Raw genomic sequence first — 18,941 nt, 5'->3', positions numbered from 1 at the left:
TAATGACAGGATACATTTTGTATCGAGCAGTGGGAAAAATATGCATGTTGGTACACTGTGCATTCTGCATTGTTCTTGTAGAGGCCATACAAATATGAATGTGCAGTTTACTGGCGACCTGTCCTGGCTTCACATGGGTGGCACTAAATACGTTCGGACAGCTTGTCTGACGTAGAGAGAGTATGGGCTCTCTGGTCTGACTTAGCGGTAATTACTTATACACGAAAACATTTCTCGTGAATCAGACAATCAGTGAAAACCGTGTCAAAATCCCTACAGTAGTTCCTAAGATTGGCCTTCACATGCACACAGAGAAACGCAGCGTGAGACTTAAATTTAGTGATATGTGTAGATTATGTTTTTTTGTGATGCAGTCGTTAGTTGTAATTTTTCGTCTTTTTTGCTGTAACAGATCTGAAGGTGCGTAACGCCGAAACGAGTAACCATACTAAAGTGCATATCAGTAAGTGAAAATAATTGAAGTACAAGTGCCCCACCATGATTGGGGGCTCTCAGTTTGATTTTATGTCTGTCTTTGTTTTGACAATGGCAGTATCGAAAGACAAGCTTAATATATCAGCATTATTAACCGTTGTTTGCTTTGTTCCGATTAAGGAAAAGCAGGTGAGCCAATAAATCTGAGTGACGTTACGACTGCAAAAACCAGGTGTATTTGTTCGTCGGAGAAGAAGTTTTGTCCAGGTTAAATAATCTTCGTAACGTGTCAAAGGAGAATAAGGAAATGAAATTACTTTGTATTTTGTCCAGACCACAGCCTCACCGGTACTTCGTGTTTCGTGTTAAACATTTTTTCTTTTATGTTAAAATGTTCAGTAAGTGCGATAGCTTTTAAAGAAGCGAGAAATAAAGGTCGCTTTTTGTTCATTTTCTGGAGAATCTCCAGTTGTTTTGACAGTAGGTGTAGTTCCTGTTACCCCTTGCAGGTGGCGGTGGCGGCGGGCTGGGCGCTGAGCATGGCGGTGACGTTCTGGCTGGTGCACGGACTGTACGGAGAGCTGAGTGCGGGGGCGTCGGCCGCCTACGTGGCGCTGGGCCACACTGCGTGGGCGCTTGCACTCGCCTGGGTCGCCATCGCCTGCTGCACCGGCCACGGAGGTCAGTTTCACCCACTGTGCTCATATTGCATAACCCGAGTAAGAGCTGAGCTTTCCGATGTGAACTACACTGACGAAAGTGGAAAGTGTTACACCGTGAACACTCTTACAGAACGCTACCAAACACATAGTCCAGATTTTCGTGTTTCCTTGCCTATTGGATATGTTGATTAAAATTTCATCCTTATGCGAGCTTGTTTTCATTACACAATAGAACAATTACTACAGATAAAGATAGATACTGCCTACAGGAAAATTAAAGAGACCTTTGGAGAGAAGAGAACCACTTGTATGAATATCAAGAGCTCAGATGGCAACCCAGTTCTAAGCAAAGAAGGGAAAGCAGAAAGGTGGAAGGAGTATATAGAGGGTTTATACAAGGGCGATGTACTTCAGGACAATATTATGGAAATGGAAGAGGATGTAGATGAAGATGAAATGGGAGATAAGATACTGCGTGAAGAGTTTGACAGAGCACTGAAAGACCTGAGTCAAAACAAGGCCCCGGGAGTAGACAACATTCCATTAGAACTACTGATGGCCTCAGGAGAGCCAGTCATGACAAAACTCTACCATCTGGTGAGCACGATGTATGAGACAGGTGAAATACCCTCAGACTTTAAGAAGAATATAATAATTCCAATCCCAAAGAAAGCAGGTGTTGACAGATGTGAAAGTTACCGAACTATCAGTTTAATAAGTCACAGCTGCAAAATACTAACGCGAATTCTTTACAGACGAATGGAAAAACTGGTAGAAGCCGACCTCGGGGAAGATCAGTTTGGATTCCGTAGAAATGTTGGAACACGTGAGGCAATACTGACCTTACGACTTATCTTGGAAGAAAGATTAAGAAAAGGAAAACCTACGTTTCTAGCATTTGTAGACTTAGAGAAAGCTTTTGACAATGTTGACTGGAATACTCTCTTTCAAATTCTGAAGGTGGCAGGGGTAAAATACAGGGAGCGAAAGGCTATTTACAATTTGTACAGAAACCAGATGGCAGTTATAAGAGTCGAGGGGCATGAAAGGGAAGCAGTGGTTGGGAAAGGAGTGAGACAGGGTTGTAGCCTCTCCCCGATGTTATTCAATCTGTATATTGAGCAAGCAGTAAAGGAAACAAAAGAAAAATTTGGAGTAGGTATTAAAATTCATGGAGAAGAAGTAAAAACTTTGAGGTTCGCCGATGACATTGTAATTCTGTCAGAGACAGCAAAGGACTTGGAAGAGCAGTTGAACGGAATGGACCGTGTCTTGAAAGGAGGATATAAGATGAACATCAACCAAAGCAAAACGAGGATAATGGAATGTAGTCAAATTAAGTCGGGTGATGCTGAGGGAATTAGATTAGGAAATGAGACACTTAAAGTAGTAAAGGAGTTTTGCTACTTAGGGAGTAAAATAACCGATGATGGTCGAAGTAGAGAGGATATAAAATGTAGACTGGCAATGGCAAGGAAAGCGTTTCTCAAGAAGAGAAATTTGTTAACATCGAATATAGATTTAGGTGTCAGGAAGTCGTTTCTGAAAGTATTTGTATGGAGTGTAGCCATGTATGGAAGTGAGACATGGACGATAACTAGTTTGGACAAGAAGAGAATAGAAGCTTTCGAAATGTGGTGCTACAGAAGAATGCTGAAGATAAGGTGGGTAGACCACGTAACTAATGAGGAGGTATTGAATAGGATTGGGGAGAAGAGAAGTTTGTGGCACAACTTGACTAGAAGAAGGGATCGGTTGGTAGGACATGTTCTGAGGCATCGAGGGATCACAAATTTAGCATTGGAGGGCAGCGTGGAGGGTAAAAATCGTAGAGGGAGACCAAGAGATCAATACACTAAGCAGATTCAGAAGGATGTAGGTTGCAGTAGGTACTGGGAGATGAAGAAGCTTGCACAGGATAGAGTAGCATGGAGAGCTGCATCAAACCAGTCTCAGGACTGAAGACCACAACAACAAACAAAGAATGGTATATGTGAACACGATAACTGTTCCGTGTGTCTAACGTTATTGGAAATTTTTAGTTGGAGATCGCAACACAGAATGTCCAAAGGACGTGCACGTGCAGCTTATCACCACCTTTCGGACTCTGAGAAAGGTCTAATATTTGGTATGAGGACCGTGGGAGAATCAGTATGCAATTGCTGCAGAACGAGTGGTGACGAGATGGAGTCGGGACAGTAGTGTGACAAGACGAGCATATACGGGTCCTTTGAGAAGGACAGCACCACGAGAAGATCGTAGGTCTGTTGGACTGGCTCTGGCGAATAGACAGGTGACAACAAATGAAATACATCCAAAGGTTACAGGCAGTGTCAGTACGAACCGTATAGAACATACTACTAGAAGCTAGGTTGAGATATCGAAATGCCATGTGTTGTTTGCCGCTGACGTCACACCGCAGACAACAGACACTTGCGTTGTGTAGATCCAGCGTCGACTACGACGTTAGGTGGCACTCTGTGGTGTTCAGCGACGAATGTCGCTTCTATTTGTGGTTGTCAGATCGACGCCAGAGTGTCCGTATATGGTCTGGTGAAAGGTTATAAGAAACAGCGATTCTCGACACCTATACTTCTCCAGTTCCTGGAATGGTGGTGTGTGGAGGTACTGGATATGAAAACAAGACTGGGAGGCTGAATAGTTGCCAGTAGTTTAAAGACGAAACATGTGGAGTAGTAAAATTTATACAATAAAATGGCTAACAAGGCGGAGAATTACATTTCCAAGAATGATAAACTCTGGTATCGTACCCTTCGCGACCAGTGTACCAAAGTGTACATTCCATCAGGATAATGCAAGACCCCACACTGCATTTTAGTGCTCAAGCGCCTCGAAGTATGAACAGAACCTTGATAGGCTTGCCCTATCACCCGATTTACTTCGCATAGAGCATATCTGGAATGAGTGGGAAGCCTCCAGTCAGTAATCTTGATGGACCGCCACAGTATGTGTTTCAGGCACGACAACAAATCCTCAATAAGACATTCTGAGGCTGCTCACTTCCGTGTCACAACGAACGCAAATGACTGTTTGTGCCCATCGGCTTTACACTTCGTAATCATGTTGATGACAGACACCAGTGCCGAATGGAATGACAGTCTAATCATTTCATTTATGTGATGAAAATCTTCAGAAAGTTTAAATGTCGCACAACTGTTTCGTGGTGTAACACATTTCAGTCAGTGTAATTGTAAGTCTGTTACAGTATTATTCTGGTTGCGCCTGGTTTGGATGTGTTAGCTATGAGTATCTTTTTTTTATGTTACTGAATCACAGTTCCCTACTCTTAGCTGCATCATCCAAATTCTGAGTATAGAAAAAAATCTGAATCTCATTGTATCAGTAGCAGAAGAGGAGCCATATAGACACAAGACCAGATATACAGCTGTGCCTGATTGATAGATGCTACCCCCTGCTGCTAGAGGCTCAGCTTGGTTATTGCTTGTGCTTGCAGGAGTGGTGAACACGGTGCTGTCGCAGCGGATGCTGGTGCCGCTGAGCCGGCTCACCTACTGCGCGTACCTGCTGCACCCCGTCATCATGCTGTCCGTCATCATGCACATCGACGCGCCGCTCCACCTCTCTCGAGACACCGTGGTCCGTACACCGCCTGTAGTCTTACCATTAACTACTAACATATCTGAGCCACGTGGGGTAGCCGCGTGGTCCGAGGCACCTTGCCACGGTTCGCACGGCTTCCTCCGTCGGAGGTTCGAGTCCTCCCTCGGGCATGGGTGTGTGTGTTGTCCTTAGCGTATGTTAGTTTCAAAAATGGCTCTGAGCTCTATGGGACTTACCATCTATGGTCATCAGTCCCCTAGAACTTAGAGCTACTTAAACCTAACCAACCTAAGGACAGCACACAACACCCAGCCATCACGAGGCAGAGAAAATCCCTGACCCCGCCGGGAATCGAACCCGGGAACCCGGGCGTGGGAAGCGAGAACGCTACCGCACTACCACGAGATGCGGGCTATGTTAGTTTGAAATGGTTCAAATGGCTCTGAGCACTATGGGACTCAACTGCTGTGGTCATAAGTCCCCTAGAACTTAGAACTACTTAAACCTAACTAACCTAAGGACAGCACACAACACTCAGCCATCACGAGGCAGAGAAAATCCCTGACCCCGCCGGGAATCGAACCCGGGATGTTAGTTTCAATTAGACTTTAACTTAAACTAACGTACGCTTAGGAAAAGCCTAGGGATCGATGACCTCAGCAGTTTGGTCCCATAGGAACTTACCACCACACATTTCTGATGCTGTTCTCTACACAGGTGTTTAAAAAATGGCTCAAATGGCTCCGAGCACTATAGGACTTAACATCTGAGGTCATCAGTCCCCTAAAACTTAGAACTACTTAAACCTAACTAACCTAAGGACATCACACACATCCATGCCCGAGGCAGGATTCGAACCTGCGACTGTAGCGGTCTCGCGATCCAGACCGAAGAGCCTAGAACCGCTCGGCCACACCGGCCAGCAGGAGTTTAAAAATTCAATGCTCAGACTGACAGATTTCATGACAGAGACAACAAAAAATATAATTCGAAAAGCTATCAAGAGTCAAAAATGGATGTTGAGTGAGTACAGAGTGTAGTGGACTGACAAGACAGCCAGTCCACAGTGACGGGTAACCGAAAGGCACGCGTTTAATTCACGCAGGCTTGCTTAAGTCTGAAACAGGATACGTAATGAATGCTATAAAGAAAAGTACGTAGCTGCTGGAATACTTAACTTTAATCCATCATTTGTATACAGCATTCTTGATGATACAAGTGAGACTCTCTCTAGAATGGTTAATGGCGCCTTGCTAGGTCGTAGCCATGGACTTAGCTGAAGGCTATTCTAACTGTCCCTCGGCAAATGAGAGAAAGGCTTCGTCAGTGTAGTCGCTAGCAAAGTCGTCGTACAACTGGGACGAGTCCTAGTACGTCTCTCTAGACCTGCCGTGTGGTGGCGCTCGGTCTGCAATTACTGACAGTGGCGACACGCGTGTCCGACATGTACTAATGGACCGCGGTCGATTTAAAGCTACCACCTAGCAAGTGTGGTGTCTGGCGGTGACACCACACAGAGTATCTGAGGTCACTGGTTGTGATCGAGATTCAAACCATATTAAATGTTTGTATTGCTCTCGAGTGTCCAGCGAGGTACCGTCGCATAAGTAACATGATATTTCGACAGCGTACCTTGTCATCTTCAGATGATATCCGTAGAACGTCTACATATCGTCTCCTTTATACTCTTATCGCTCCCCACCCTTTCTCTCAGTACCCGGCCGCACGCCGCACCGCATGGAGTGGTAGGGGGACGCGATCGATGGACGCCGGGCGTTAACTCTGATACCTCAGTGCTTCTGCCACCTCGTCGGAAGAGAAAATCGCTCTCGGCCGACGTTGTGACTTCAGTTGACTGAGGACTGGGTAGCACGTTTTACTCAAAGTGATGCCACTGTCTCTGTTTGATGATGATGATGATGTTTGGTTTGTGGGGCGCTCAACTGCGTGGTTATCAGCGCCCGTACAATTTCCCAACCTTTGCTCAGTCCAATTTCGCCACTTTCCTGGATGATGATGAAATGATGAGGACAACACAAACACCCAGTCATCTCGAGGCAGGTGAAAATCCCTGACCCCGCCGGGAATCGAACCCGGGACCCCGTGCTCGGGAAGCGAGAACGCTACCGCGAGACCACGAGCGGCGGACCCTCTGTCTCTGTTGACCAGACCGTCGGCCACTCGTATTTCAACAACCTCCTTTAGAACACAGTCCCAAAATGACCAAGTCTGTCTTAGCACTTTCGTTTGTTCACATTGCATGCACTGTTCCCCAACCGTAGGTTTTGTTGTTTGCTTGAGCTCAATGTCTTCTGTGTTCCTGGCACCTTCCTGCGACTGTCCGCACAGTCTTCCCAACGTACCCATACCGAATTTGCGTGGAATATGGTAGACACCTTGTTTACGGAGCCCCAAGTTATCATGTGTATGTCCGCTGCATGAATTCTTGCAACTAATTTCTCTTCTGAGTGCACAGTTTTCGTGTAGCCCTAGAAGAATAAAACTAGTGGGTTAAGATCCAGTGCTCTTGCAGGCCATTTGTGGCGCCACATATCATACTGCTGCCCCTACCGATGTCGTTATATACAACCCGCAGAGTTATATCAGACCCTCAAAAACCACGCGCAAGATTTTTGTGTTCTCTCGCTCGCTACGCGCGAACTATTAATCCTACAGGAAAAAATGAATAGGACATTTTTATTCAAAATTTCATTTAGTTTAATTTTGTACCGGGATACGTTTTCACTGTTAGCCATGGTTTTCGAGTTATTCGACCGAAACATACGAAAGTGACCTTCAAACGCATCTCCAACACATTGCTCCTTCCTAACCAGTCACGATTTCTAGTATGTTGTTCGTAGCACTCAGTGCTACCACTGTACAAAAATTTAGGACTACACGAACAATTCCCTATATTTGACTTATTTTGGTCTCTATCGATTGAGCTATTACGCCACTACCATAGTCCGCTATTTAGTTAACATTACTAATTTAAATGTGCCCTTGAGAGCAATGAAAGAAAAACGACTTTTGTAAACGTTACGCTCTCACTAATCACGTTGACTATTCGACCCAAACTTAACCCTTACAAGCACAGTCATTTCGTAGTCAGAAGGCCTGTCGAATACAACGATGTAACTGTTATTTTACTCGTACACTGTTAGGCAAAATTGTTAGGTAAAATTTACAGAAACGTCAGTTTTATAATTTGTATGTGCTCGACTAAGCCGTGGGGTAATAAGGCCAGTCAATTAAGACTGTAAAAGGTCGAATGTGGAAAATAATTGGGGCAGTGGCAAATATTTGTACAGTGCTAGAAGAGAGTGCCATGAACAACATACTAGAAATCCTGACCGGTGGGGGCTTAGAGTGGGAATGGGGGTGCGTTTGAAGGTCACTTTTGTACATCTTCTAGAATAACTCGAAACCTACGGCTTCTAGCAAAACCACATCCGAGTACAAAATTTAAATACATTAAATTTCCTATAAAAAGGTCCTGTTCATTTTTTTCTGTAGCACTAGTAGTTTGCGCGTAGCGACCGACAAAACATGTAAATTTCGCAAGTGATTTTTGAAGGCCAGATACAACATTGCGGGGTTGCATAAAACGACAGCATCGGTAGGGTCTGCTGAATAACCCTATAGACTGTGACCGTCAAGCAGGCACTATAGCGCTACATGCATTTTACTGGCCCAATGCGAACGTCAAGATTTCTCAATTCTTCGTACCTCAAATCAACTCTGGTGCAACAGTGTTAGAAGACGGTACTTTTTGTTTATTTCCTTCGCCACGGACGTACTTACGCATGCTTAGTGCTCACTCAATATGCATTTTGACACCTGTTTGCTTAACGAAATATTTTTTACTGTCTCGGTCATCATATGTGTCAGTTTGGGCAATGAATTTTGATCGCGCTGTATATGTAATACTATAGACTGTCATGATGTTATATTTTCAGTTTTAGGGGCCAAGTTCACAAGCCTATTTTATCTGACACATGCGACTGAAATAACTAAGTAAGTCGGCCGTCACCGGAAACTATCTGAAATATAGTCACGAAAATTAGGTGTAATAAGAACACTATCGTTTTATGGGTTCAAGGATCTTAGAACACGCTAATTAAAGAGTCTATCGAAATTGGTATAGCAAGAGCAACACCAAAGGTGTGGGCTCATGAAATTTAGAATATCATAATTATGGAATCAGATGTAAACGAGCTGCCAAGAACCACAACAGATCAAAAGAGGTATAGTTAAATAATTTTCTTTGTATTATAGGTCACTGATGATGCCTAGCATGTATTGAAACATGTTTGGTACACAAATAAAACATACACATGCAAAAGGCGAAATTTTTCTTATCTCTACAGTAAAGTACAAATAACTATGGAGAGTATCAAAACATGAAATTTGAAAATATGAATAGAGATGGACGTTCCAATCTAAAGGAACCTCAACTCGCTCTACTCGTTCATGAGATGTCGAAGGAAGTAAATGGCACTCGTGTCGATGCCGTACTCCTTGACCCCCTGAAGGCATTCGATATAGTTGTGCTCTGTGCTTATTGAACGAAATACTAACTTACGTCATATAGGATGAGATACGTAATTTAATTCAGGACTTCCTAGCAGAAAAATCTAAACACATCTTTCTTAACACGACTAAAAGATCAAATTCAGAACTAACTTCCAGGGCACACCAAGGCAGTGACATAGTGCTGTTACTGTTGACTATACACACTGACGGAAAACATCGCAATACCAAAAAATAATTAATGTAGAGAAATGAAATTTCAAGGAATACATTCGGCTAGGTATTTTGTTTAAGTGGTTAACATTGATAGCGCGAATTAAGCTACTGCGGTTCTAGGCGCTTCAGTCTGGAACCGCGTGACCGCTACGGTCGCAGGTTCGAATCCTGCCTCGGGCATGGATGTGTGTGATGTCCTTAGGTTAGTTAGGTTTAAGTATTTCTAAGTTCTAGGGGACTGATAACCTCAGATGTTAGATCCCATAGTGCTCAGGGCCATATGAAACAAATAAGCCACAGCAAATGTGAAATGCTGGTAATGTTGAATGCAAGCATACAAATTGCATGCATTCTGTTTTACAGGTGGCGGATGTCAGTTTATGAGATGGAGCTCCACGCCTGTTGCACTTGGTCGGTCAATACAGGGACGCAGGTTGTGGATGACGCTGGAGTTGCCGTCGGATGATGTGCCATATGTGCTCGATTAGATACAGATTTAGTGATCTAGCAGGTCAAGACAAATTGTCGATACTCTTTAGAGCATGTTGGGTTACAACAGCGATATGTGGGCGAACGTTATCCTGTTGGAAAACACCCCCTGGGATGCTGTTCATAAATGGCAGCACAACAGGTCGAATCACTAGATTGATGTTCAAATTTGCAATCGGGGTGCATGGGATAACCTTGAGAATGCTCCTCCTATCATAAGAAATAGCATCCCAGATCATAACTTCAGGTGCAGGTCCAGTGTGTCAAGCACGCAAACAGATTGGTCGGAGGACTTCAGCTGGCCTCCTAACCAACACACAGCCATCACTTGCATCAATTCAGAACCGACGTCCATCAGAAAACACAACAGACCTCCACCCTGCCCCCCAATACGCTTTCGCTTGACACAACTTAAGTCGCAAATGGTGATGGTTTTTGGTCAGTGGAACGCACCTACAGGGCGTCTGGCTCGGAGGTGTCCTCCAGGGGACCGATTTGTAACAGGTCTTTGTGTCACTGTGGTGCCAATTATTGGTCGAATTGTTGCTACAGATGCAGTAGTATGCTTCAGAGCCATAGACCGAACACGATGACCTTGCCTCTTGATAGTGCCACGCGGCCGTCCTGAGCCGGGTCTTCTTTCGACCATACATTCTCGTGATCACTGCGGTCAGCAGTGGTGTAAAATGGCTACATAACGCCACGTCTTCCTGCAGTATCGCAGAAGGAGCATCCATCTTCTTGTAGCCCTATTACACGCCCTCTTTCAAACTCAGTGAGGTACTGATAATGGCGTCTTTGTTGCCTTAAAGGCATTCTTGACTGAAATCAACTCACCTCGTCCAGTCTCAAAGGTAACTAACGCTCACGACCATTATAGCGTGTATTTAAAGCAAACTTGATTTTCATCCTGATAGTGGCTGTACTAGCACCACTCTTACAGCGAAATTTGAACAGATATCATCCTTCAGGTTTAAAACCACGCCTACCAACTTTCGTTTACATCGCGCAACTCCTTCTTGGTGTTGCGATTTTTCTTCGTCATTGTATACAAATACTGTAGCGGATCAAGTCGCAAATTTCGTAAAGTTGTTCACGAAAGATACTGTTATGTATAGGGAAGCTACAACGCCAGAAAATTCTAGCGAAATGCAGGAAGACCCCAAGAAGACCGACATTTGGTGATTGGACTGACAATTGGCCCCAAACATAAACAAATGCGCGTATTGCGCGTAAACAAGCAGAAAGACCCATTACTGCTCGATAGCGCTACTGACAATCAGTCACTGAACAGCAACAACCGTAACATATATAAATATCAAGGCCGTATGCGTCTCGACGACCTAAAGTAAAACTGCTATGTACGAATAGAACTAGTTATAGAAAAAGCAGATGACAAGCGGAAATCCACTGGAATAATACTAAGGAAATAACTTTCATCCACGAAAGAGGGATCTTACAACACACAAGTTCGAACGATTGTAGAGTATTGCATGTGAGTCTGAAGCATTTGTCAGGTAGGCTTAATACAAGAGATAGAAATGATTCCATGTAGAGCGGCGAGTTTTGTTGCAGATTGGATAAAGTAAATGCGAGAGCGTCGCGAAGATTCATCCTTCAATGGCAGACGCCAAAAGAAATCCATAGCTGATCATGGGCAAGTATCTGTTAAAATTTTCAGAGCGTACATTCCAAACAGGGTGAGACAAGATATTACGTCTTCCTACAAATATCTGAGACATGACTCTGACAGGATCTCATATGGGGACTTCCCGAGAGTCATTCTTTCCACGCATGAACCGCCTAAAAGGGAACACTTGTTTTGCTACCATAGTACTCTCTGGCACATACTGCAATGTATCTTGCGGAGTATACATGTAGGAGTAAAACCTTGTGGTGCAGTCATTTATTAAGACTTCATCGGTCATCTCATCCATCAGAGCCGAAAAATAGCAAAGAGATGCGTGCCTTTCATGGAGTAATAGCATGGTTTCAAGAAACGAAGTGCCCGTTAATAAGTGAACAGGGCGGCAGAGTCGAATTCGGCTATAAATTGGCATGTGGCAGCAACTAAGCCTCCTGGTACTGTCAGGAAACAAGGCAGCGCGCTAACATAAGACTGTGCAATACATATTCAATACACTGCTGATATCTCTGAATCCCTAACCGCTTCCTTTCTTCTTCAGCATGTTGAGGACACTGCTTACCTAACTACCCTTCACATCTCTCATGTCTCCCTCCAGTGCCAGCTGAATGTCTTCAACAAATGGTGTAATAAATGGAAACTCCAAGTAAACTCAAGCCACCATCTTCGGTCATATTACTCTATAAGATTTTGAAAACGCAATTTTCGTTTTTCCAACTTCAACTAACCCTTTCATCTTATTAATAGTCCGCCACGATAACTGAGTGGTCAGCGTGACGGATTGCCGCACTGCGGGCCCGAGTTCGATTCCCGGGTGGGTCGAGGATTTTCTCCGCTCAGGGACTGGGTGTTGTTGTACTAATTGTCATCATTCCATCCCCATCCGGCGCGCAGGTCGCCCAATGTGGCGTCGACTGTAATAAGACCTGCACCAAGGCGGCCGGACCTGCCCCGTAAGGGGCCTCCCGGCCAATGACGCCAAACGCTCATTTCCATTTTCCATCTTATTAACACAACTAGATACTTATGAGAAACCTTTCATAAAAAACTGACCTTTAGTGTACACCTCCTTACCGTCACGAAGAAAGAGCTCTGCATCCATCTATCATTATCATTAACTATAAATCCCTCATCCCTTCCATCCTCACCTGACCTATGCCAATGTTACCAGGAGTTTCATCCGCGCTCCCCCCCCCCCCCCATACACACACACTTGGGCCAATTTTTATAAATCTCTTGAAATCCCTTCGATACATACACTCCGCCTCACTTTCCGCATCCGTCTATCTTCCCCATTTCGCATCTAATACCAACTTATCCATTTTACACACTTTGTTCTCTGCCTAGAGCACCTCATAACACAGTGCATAACCGAAAAAACCAATCCCTGTACCCTATATTCTACACAGTATCCCTAATCTACGTAGTCCGTTGCACAACTATACCCATATCCTTCCTTCCATGACCCTCATGTCTTTTACATTCACTGTCACCGATATTTCAACCAACTTCTATTTAACATCCACGAAACTGTCCCGAGATACCATCCACAGTCAGCAATTCCCCATCCTAACATTACCTTAGGGTGTACCCGTTTCTCCTGCTACTGCCCCTCGCCTTCTCCCAGTCATCTTCAAGAGCCTCTTAGCGTTCCTTCAGGGTCTCATTATAGCAATCATCCTGTTATCACAATCTTAAGCACGATCATTTTAATACTGAGTCACCACCATCATAGCAGCTCAAACATCATGATGTCTAGCTGTTTCTGTTACAGAAATAGCCTGCTTGTGAAGTTTTTAAAATTCCATCAAATTGTCTTACTTCAATTCATTACAAGTTCTACTTGTATAGTTTTAAATACACATTTTTCACGGAGTTTTTTTACGTTTTACGTTTATTGTAAAAATGTAAATATTTTGGATGGTGTGTGTGTGTGTGTGTGTGTGTGTGTGTGTGTGTGTGTGTGTGTGTGTGTGTGACAGAGAGAGAGAGAGAGAAACAGTATGACACATGTGCACAAAATGGTATCGACTCCTCGCCTAAAAACTTGAAACCCACCAACAAAGCTGAGAAAGCTTTAGTAATCTTGTTGTATAGTTATTTACATGCAGATACTGAACAAACGTCGATTCTGTTTTTTAATTTGAAACTACTTTCATTTTTTTGCAGATAATGGTGATCTTCGGCTACTTTACCTGTTCCTACTTGTTGTCGTTTTTGGTGTCAATGACATTCGAAGCACCAGTGATAGCTGTGCTTAATGTAGTGCATCCGCTGAAGAAGAACATAAAAAAATGATGTTCCATAGTCAGCAGAAAGTGGGTTTGGATGAAATCGCCTCTAAAGGGCGGTGTTTAATGGTCCTGGAGCGTTGGTCTGAAACTACGAGAGAATCAGAAATTTTGCGGATGTGGTTTGAAGAAAAAGCCGCTGGACCATACCTACATAGATAGACGACTTCATTACGTTCATTCATACTTGCCATTCGAGAGTTTGTTTCTCAGCGTACTTCTCAACAGACAATGAATATTTCACGGAATTCTTTGCTGGAGAAGGACGGCAGAAACCCAGTAGGACTTCTGCAAGTCTCTGGACGCGCACCAAAGCCCTTATCATTTAGGACTGATACCAAAATATACTTCGTTTACAATCTGAATACTATATTTCAGTGGATGTGTGATGTATATAATATGTTTAAAAATACTAAGTATTTTTACGAGTATACAATGGAACTGATATGGTTAGAAATATAAGCTGATTTCTTTGTGTTCATAATTTGTTTTTAAAGAATCCTTGAACATCGTTCCTCATAAGCGGCGTATACTTTGTATGTAAGTGTGAGTATTAGTTTTGACCATGACAATGTTTTGATAACGTTGATGATGTTTCAAGTTGCGGCTTCTCTCTGGCCGGAAACCGATGATACTAATTTTCCTCGCCACGTTTATCGTAAATCAGGTGTTACGACCTCTCTCTAGGGAATGCGATTTAGGATAAGATGCTGAATTTATTTCCGGAAATACTAGACATGAATCCTACTTTAACCATCATTATTGGAGGTTCCCATTAGCTAATTAGATCACTGTACACTGAAGACAGAGGTGCTGTCGGAACAAAACAACCAACTGTCGTTATCGTGTGCGCCACAAGCACTTTATGAGAGCTCTCCTTGAAGATGATGAGCATTAAATTCAAGTAATAGACATTCTTGTGCATGTGATGACTTCCGTCAGCAAAAAAGTCATTTATTTTAGTGACAATATATACTGGATGGATGACGACACCATCACTTCCACCTGGCGATATGGAACGCACGTTACATACTGTGTATTTCTATTTGGCTGATCTTGTAAACAATAGAATGGCTGTGATTCCAAAGCAAAAAACGTTTTCTTCTGTTTAAAATTTTGGAGAATCCTGGCAGATGTTGCCCTATGTACTAAGACATATTGCCAAGCGTAATCATGTATCACTAATAGTTCTTTTTAAATGGGGCAGATCTCATAAAGATAAAACACCCAATCTTTACAATGCGCCTTCATATGAAGGGGGGCTGCTTTCTAGATGAGGGCGATCCTTGGAATTGAAGCATACCTCTTTTGTTCACCTTGTGTAGTTCAGATATCTCACCTTAAGGACCCCAACAAGGTATTATATTGCTATGGAGTATGTTTAGGTAGGAAACTGGCATACTATTGGCGCAGAAATTCTCCCATGAACAATGTCTATCCTGTCTGGCGAGTTAAGCACGTTCACCTCTACGATCACTGCAGTCTACGCTGCTTTGCCAGCCCTTCGTGGAAGAATCATAAATTGAAGCAGCTGACTATCCTGCAAAGACTTGCTTACACACTTGAAAACAAATTCTCAAAAATCGGTTTTACTCGATGGATAGGCTGTTCCATATTCAACCCGATTTTATCTCAGAAGTAACACGAGAGCTATTTGGAAAGTAAGGACTGATCGATCGCGAAATGGAAACCACAGTGAAAATCCGATGAAGCTTTGCGTAGATGTGTTGAACAGTGTCTCTAGTATGCCCATAGGTCGCGTTGCGTCGCTCTTTTCAGTTCTGAACGCACAGTGAGCACATAAACGTGCCTCGAAAGTACTGTCTCCTGCCAAGTATGAGTGCCTGTGATAGACTTCGCCTGATTTCATGCAGCCCGTACAACGTGACTGTCATGCATTTCCTTCTTCATGACAATTCTCGACCGCACATTGCAGGGGCAATAGCGGCGCTCCTGCAGCGTTTTCGATGGGCAGCATTTGATCGACCACCATACAGCCCGGACTTGGCTCCCTTTGATTTTCATCTCTGATCACATGAGGCGCTGTCCATGAAGGCAGCATTTTGGCACAGCCAACAATCTGCGGATCAGTGTAGAGAATTGGTAGAAAATACAGATGGCTGTCTTGTATGACGAGGGTATTGGAAAGTTGGTACAATGCTACGACAAATGTCTCAGTCGGAGGGGCGACTATGTAGAGAAGTATCTGGAAGGTGCAGCTAACTGTTACAAACAAAAAAATTTTGAATTTCACTATGATTTCCATTTCGCGACCGATCGGACCCTACTTTCCGAATAGCCCTCGCAGAAACTGTTTTTTTATTTTTTCGTAGTCGTACCGAAGCACGATAGGCTACAAGTTGCAATGTTTTTTTACGAATTTTCAAGTGTGTGCTGGATGAGTTAGATTCTCCAGCTCCGAGGAGTTTGAGTTGTAAATGTACCAAGCAACCTGAATATGGTTTTCAGAAAGACATTTGCTTTCACTTGTGGAATTAAGCCACTGTCGTGTTGCAGAAAAGTCTTCTTTGCTTTGTTAAGATCCACGCAGTATTTCCCACGATTACACACAGTTTACGAGATCCTGAAACTGACTGTGTGGTTGTATACTCTAATATTCACAAATACAATGACGAGATTTTGAAGAATTATGAATGCTACTTCTTCAACTTTCATTTGAAGTGTTTGTTTATGGATCGGCTCTTGTCCATTTCTAAGTGGTCGCCGTATTGGACCACCGTGAGAAAAACCCATGTTCGACCACCGATACTGGAATAATTTTTTTTACTTCAAGGGGCGACTGGAAGGGTTACGTACTTGAAGAAGGAGACGTGGATACAGTTTTGAAATTCTACATCAGTGGTTGTAAATATAATGGTAACGAACGTATCTACTGTTAGGTGGTCTTAAGTTATAGGTGTAGATGAAACAATGATGTGCTGACCTTTAGTTGCCCTCATTCTGCTGTCCAAAGATACATTAGACAGAGGATGAAGCGCAGCTCACCTGGCTTCATCATAGAGTCAGTTTTTAGGTTTAGTTATTGGTTTACATGAAGAGCGACTTTTTACCCCGAGTTTCTATGTTTCTTGGTATTCATTTATGAAGGCAGTTCCTGAGGTTTGCTTTCTTGTGACAGAGATTTTGAAGAATTATGAATGCTACTTCTTCAACTTTCATTTGAAGTATTTGTCAATGGATCGGCTCTTGCCCATTGCTAAGTGGTCGTCGTATTGGACCACCGTGACAAAAACCCATGTTCGACCACCGATGCTGGAATAATTTTTTCCTTCAAGGGGCGACTGGAAGGGTTACGTACGTGAAGAAGAAGACGTGGATACAGTTTTGAAATTCTACATCAGTGGTTGTAAATATAGTGGCAACGGTCGTATCTACCGCCACATATTGTATGCATACCCCCTGCATATTGTTTCCTTTTGTGGTTATAGTTTAAAGCTGTGGTCGTCAAACATTTTTGCTCAAGAGGCAATACTGTCATAACAGGGCTCCACCTCGGGACGCATATGTATCGATCTTATTATTAACTGGCAACCTACGCAAATCAGTATGTTATGAGCCTTCAATAGACTAAAAAACTAAACTCCGCCCGAAAAGGTACCGACCGGCCGCCGTGTCATCCTCATACCACAGGCGTCACTGGATACGGATATGGAAGGACATGTCAGCACACCGCTCGCCCGGCCGTATGTCAGTTTACGAGAGCGGAGCCGCTGCTTCTCAGTCAAGCAGCTCCTCCGTTTGCCTCACAAGGGCTGAGTGCATCCCGCTTGCCAACAACGCTCGGCGGACTGGACGGTCACCCATCCAAGTGTTAGCCCAGCCCAACAGCGCTTAACTTTGATGATCTCACGGGAACCGGTGTGAGCACTGCGGCAAGGCCGTTCTTCAATAGACTGGTTGTAGCAAAAGCTCTATAAGACGCCGCTGGCACCCAACTACAGTTAAAAGTCGCCATCATTGGGAACACTCCGTGTCGACTGTGCCCTGTTTCAGCTTGCTCCCACACCCAGTGACCCAAAAGTTGTGACAATGTAATCGCTTGATGAAGTATTGTTGTGTCGTCTGTGTGAACGGATTATTAACAAATTAATAACAGCAATTGTACTGATATCTAAACGCGTTATGCAATATGAGACAAGATTGCAAATGTCCTTTGTCTTCTACTCATTGTGCTGTATTACAAGTCTTAATGTAATATCACATTAACTGCTACAAGTAAGTACCACGTTTGAAGATGACCGACCCTCTCTGTAATATGCATTCAAGAATCCATGATACCTCCGTGCAAAAATTTACACTATAGCAGCTAATCGCTACGAGTCGCGCATGTGCGTGAGTTCTCTATACTCGAAGACAAACAGTAAAACATCCTTCCCTTTAACATCCACTAACACCGCAGTGGTAGCGCTACTTATCACACCATCTCTGAGGTAAGCGATCAACTTTACTTAGTTCACCGTCGAATTCACCAATGTCAGTTAAATTAAGTACATCTTAAAATATTACTGTCTCTGCAGGTACTTTTTTTTGTTGCTGAGCGGGAGAACTACGCTCTAAAGAACCTCCTAACGTTAGTTTATGTTTTTGGAATGAGCTATTAGTTGCCACCCGCATATTATTGTAAAATACGGCTATGAATGGCGGGCCGCACAAATACGGGATTCGGGGTGCATGCGGTCCGCAGGCCACAGTTTCACAAGAACTGGTTTAAAGTAATGAAACCGTTAACACCAGAGACGAAGCACTGTTTTAGAGTAATGAAAGGTTGTGAGAGCAATCGCTAGTCATTATTCTTTTTAGAAACCATCTAGCAAGTCCTCTACGATCTGTGAGGGCAGTGCATCGAAGGATCGACGACGATGTTATCTGTTGAGTTATCATTTCACTAAAGTGCATTGAGTTTTTGTATGTCCAGTCTTCTGATTGGAGGTTGAGGGACTTCAGCCGTTCACTTATGTAATAAAATGGAACACCTACAGCCGTCCTGACGATGTTATTTATTGTATGGCTACCAGTTTCGGTGCTTCAATACACACGATCTTCAGGCCTTAACTGAAGCTGAGGGGG

The 18,941-nt window shown here is 43.6% G+C and overlaps 1 protein-coding gene across 1 annotated transcript in view; it reads left to right on the top strand.

The window, feature by feature from the left end:
• Positions 1–14,289, top strand: part of LOC126184443 (nose resistant to fluoxetine protein 6-like) — a 223,761-nt gene extending 209,472 nt beyond the window's left edge. The window contains exons 14-16 of the mRNA XM_049926833.1: positions 945–1,116; positions 4,573–4,715; positions 13,732–14,289. Of these exons, the coding sequence (XP_049782790.1) occupies positions 945–1,116; positions 4,573–4,715; positions 13,732–13,860 (444 nt within the window). The 3' untranslated portion in view covers positions 13,861–14,289. The remainder of the gene's footprint in view (positions 1–944; positions 1,117–4,572; positions 4,716–13,731) is intronic.
• The last annotated feature ends 4,652 nt before the right edge of the window (positions 14,290–18,941 follow it).

Source organism: Schistocerca cancellata, chromosome 4 (assembly GCF_023864275.1).
Source record: "Schistocerca cancellata isolate TAMUIC-IGC-003103 chromosome 4, iqSchCanc2.1, whole genome shotgun sequence".
NCBI lineage: Eukaryota > Metazoa > Arthropoda > Insecta > Orthoptera > Acrididae > Schistocerca > Schistocerca cancellata.
The sequence above is the reverse complement of the archived record's forward strand: the minus strand, read 5'-3'. Positions and strand labels throughout refer to the sequence as shown.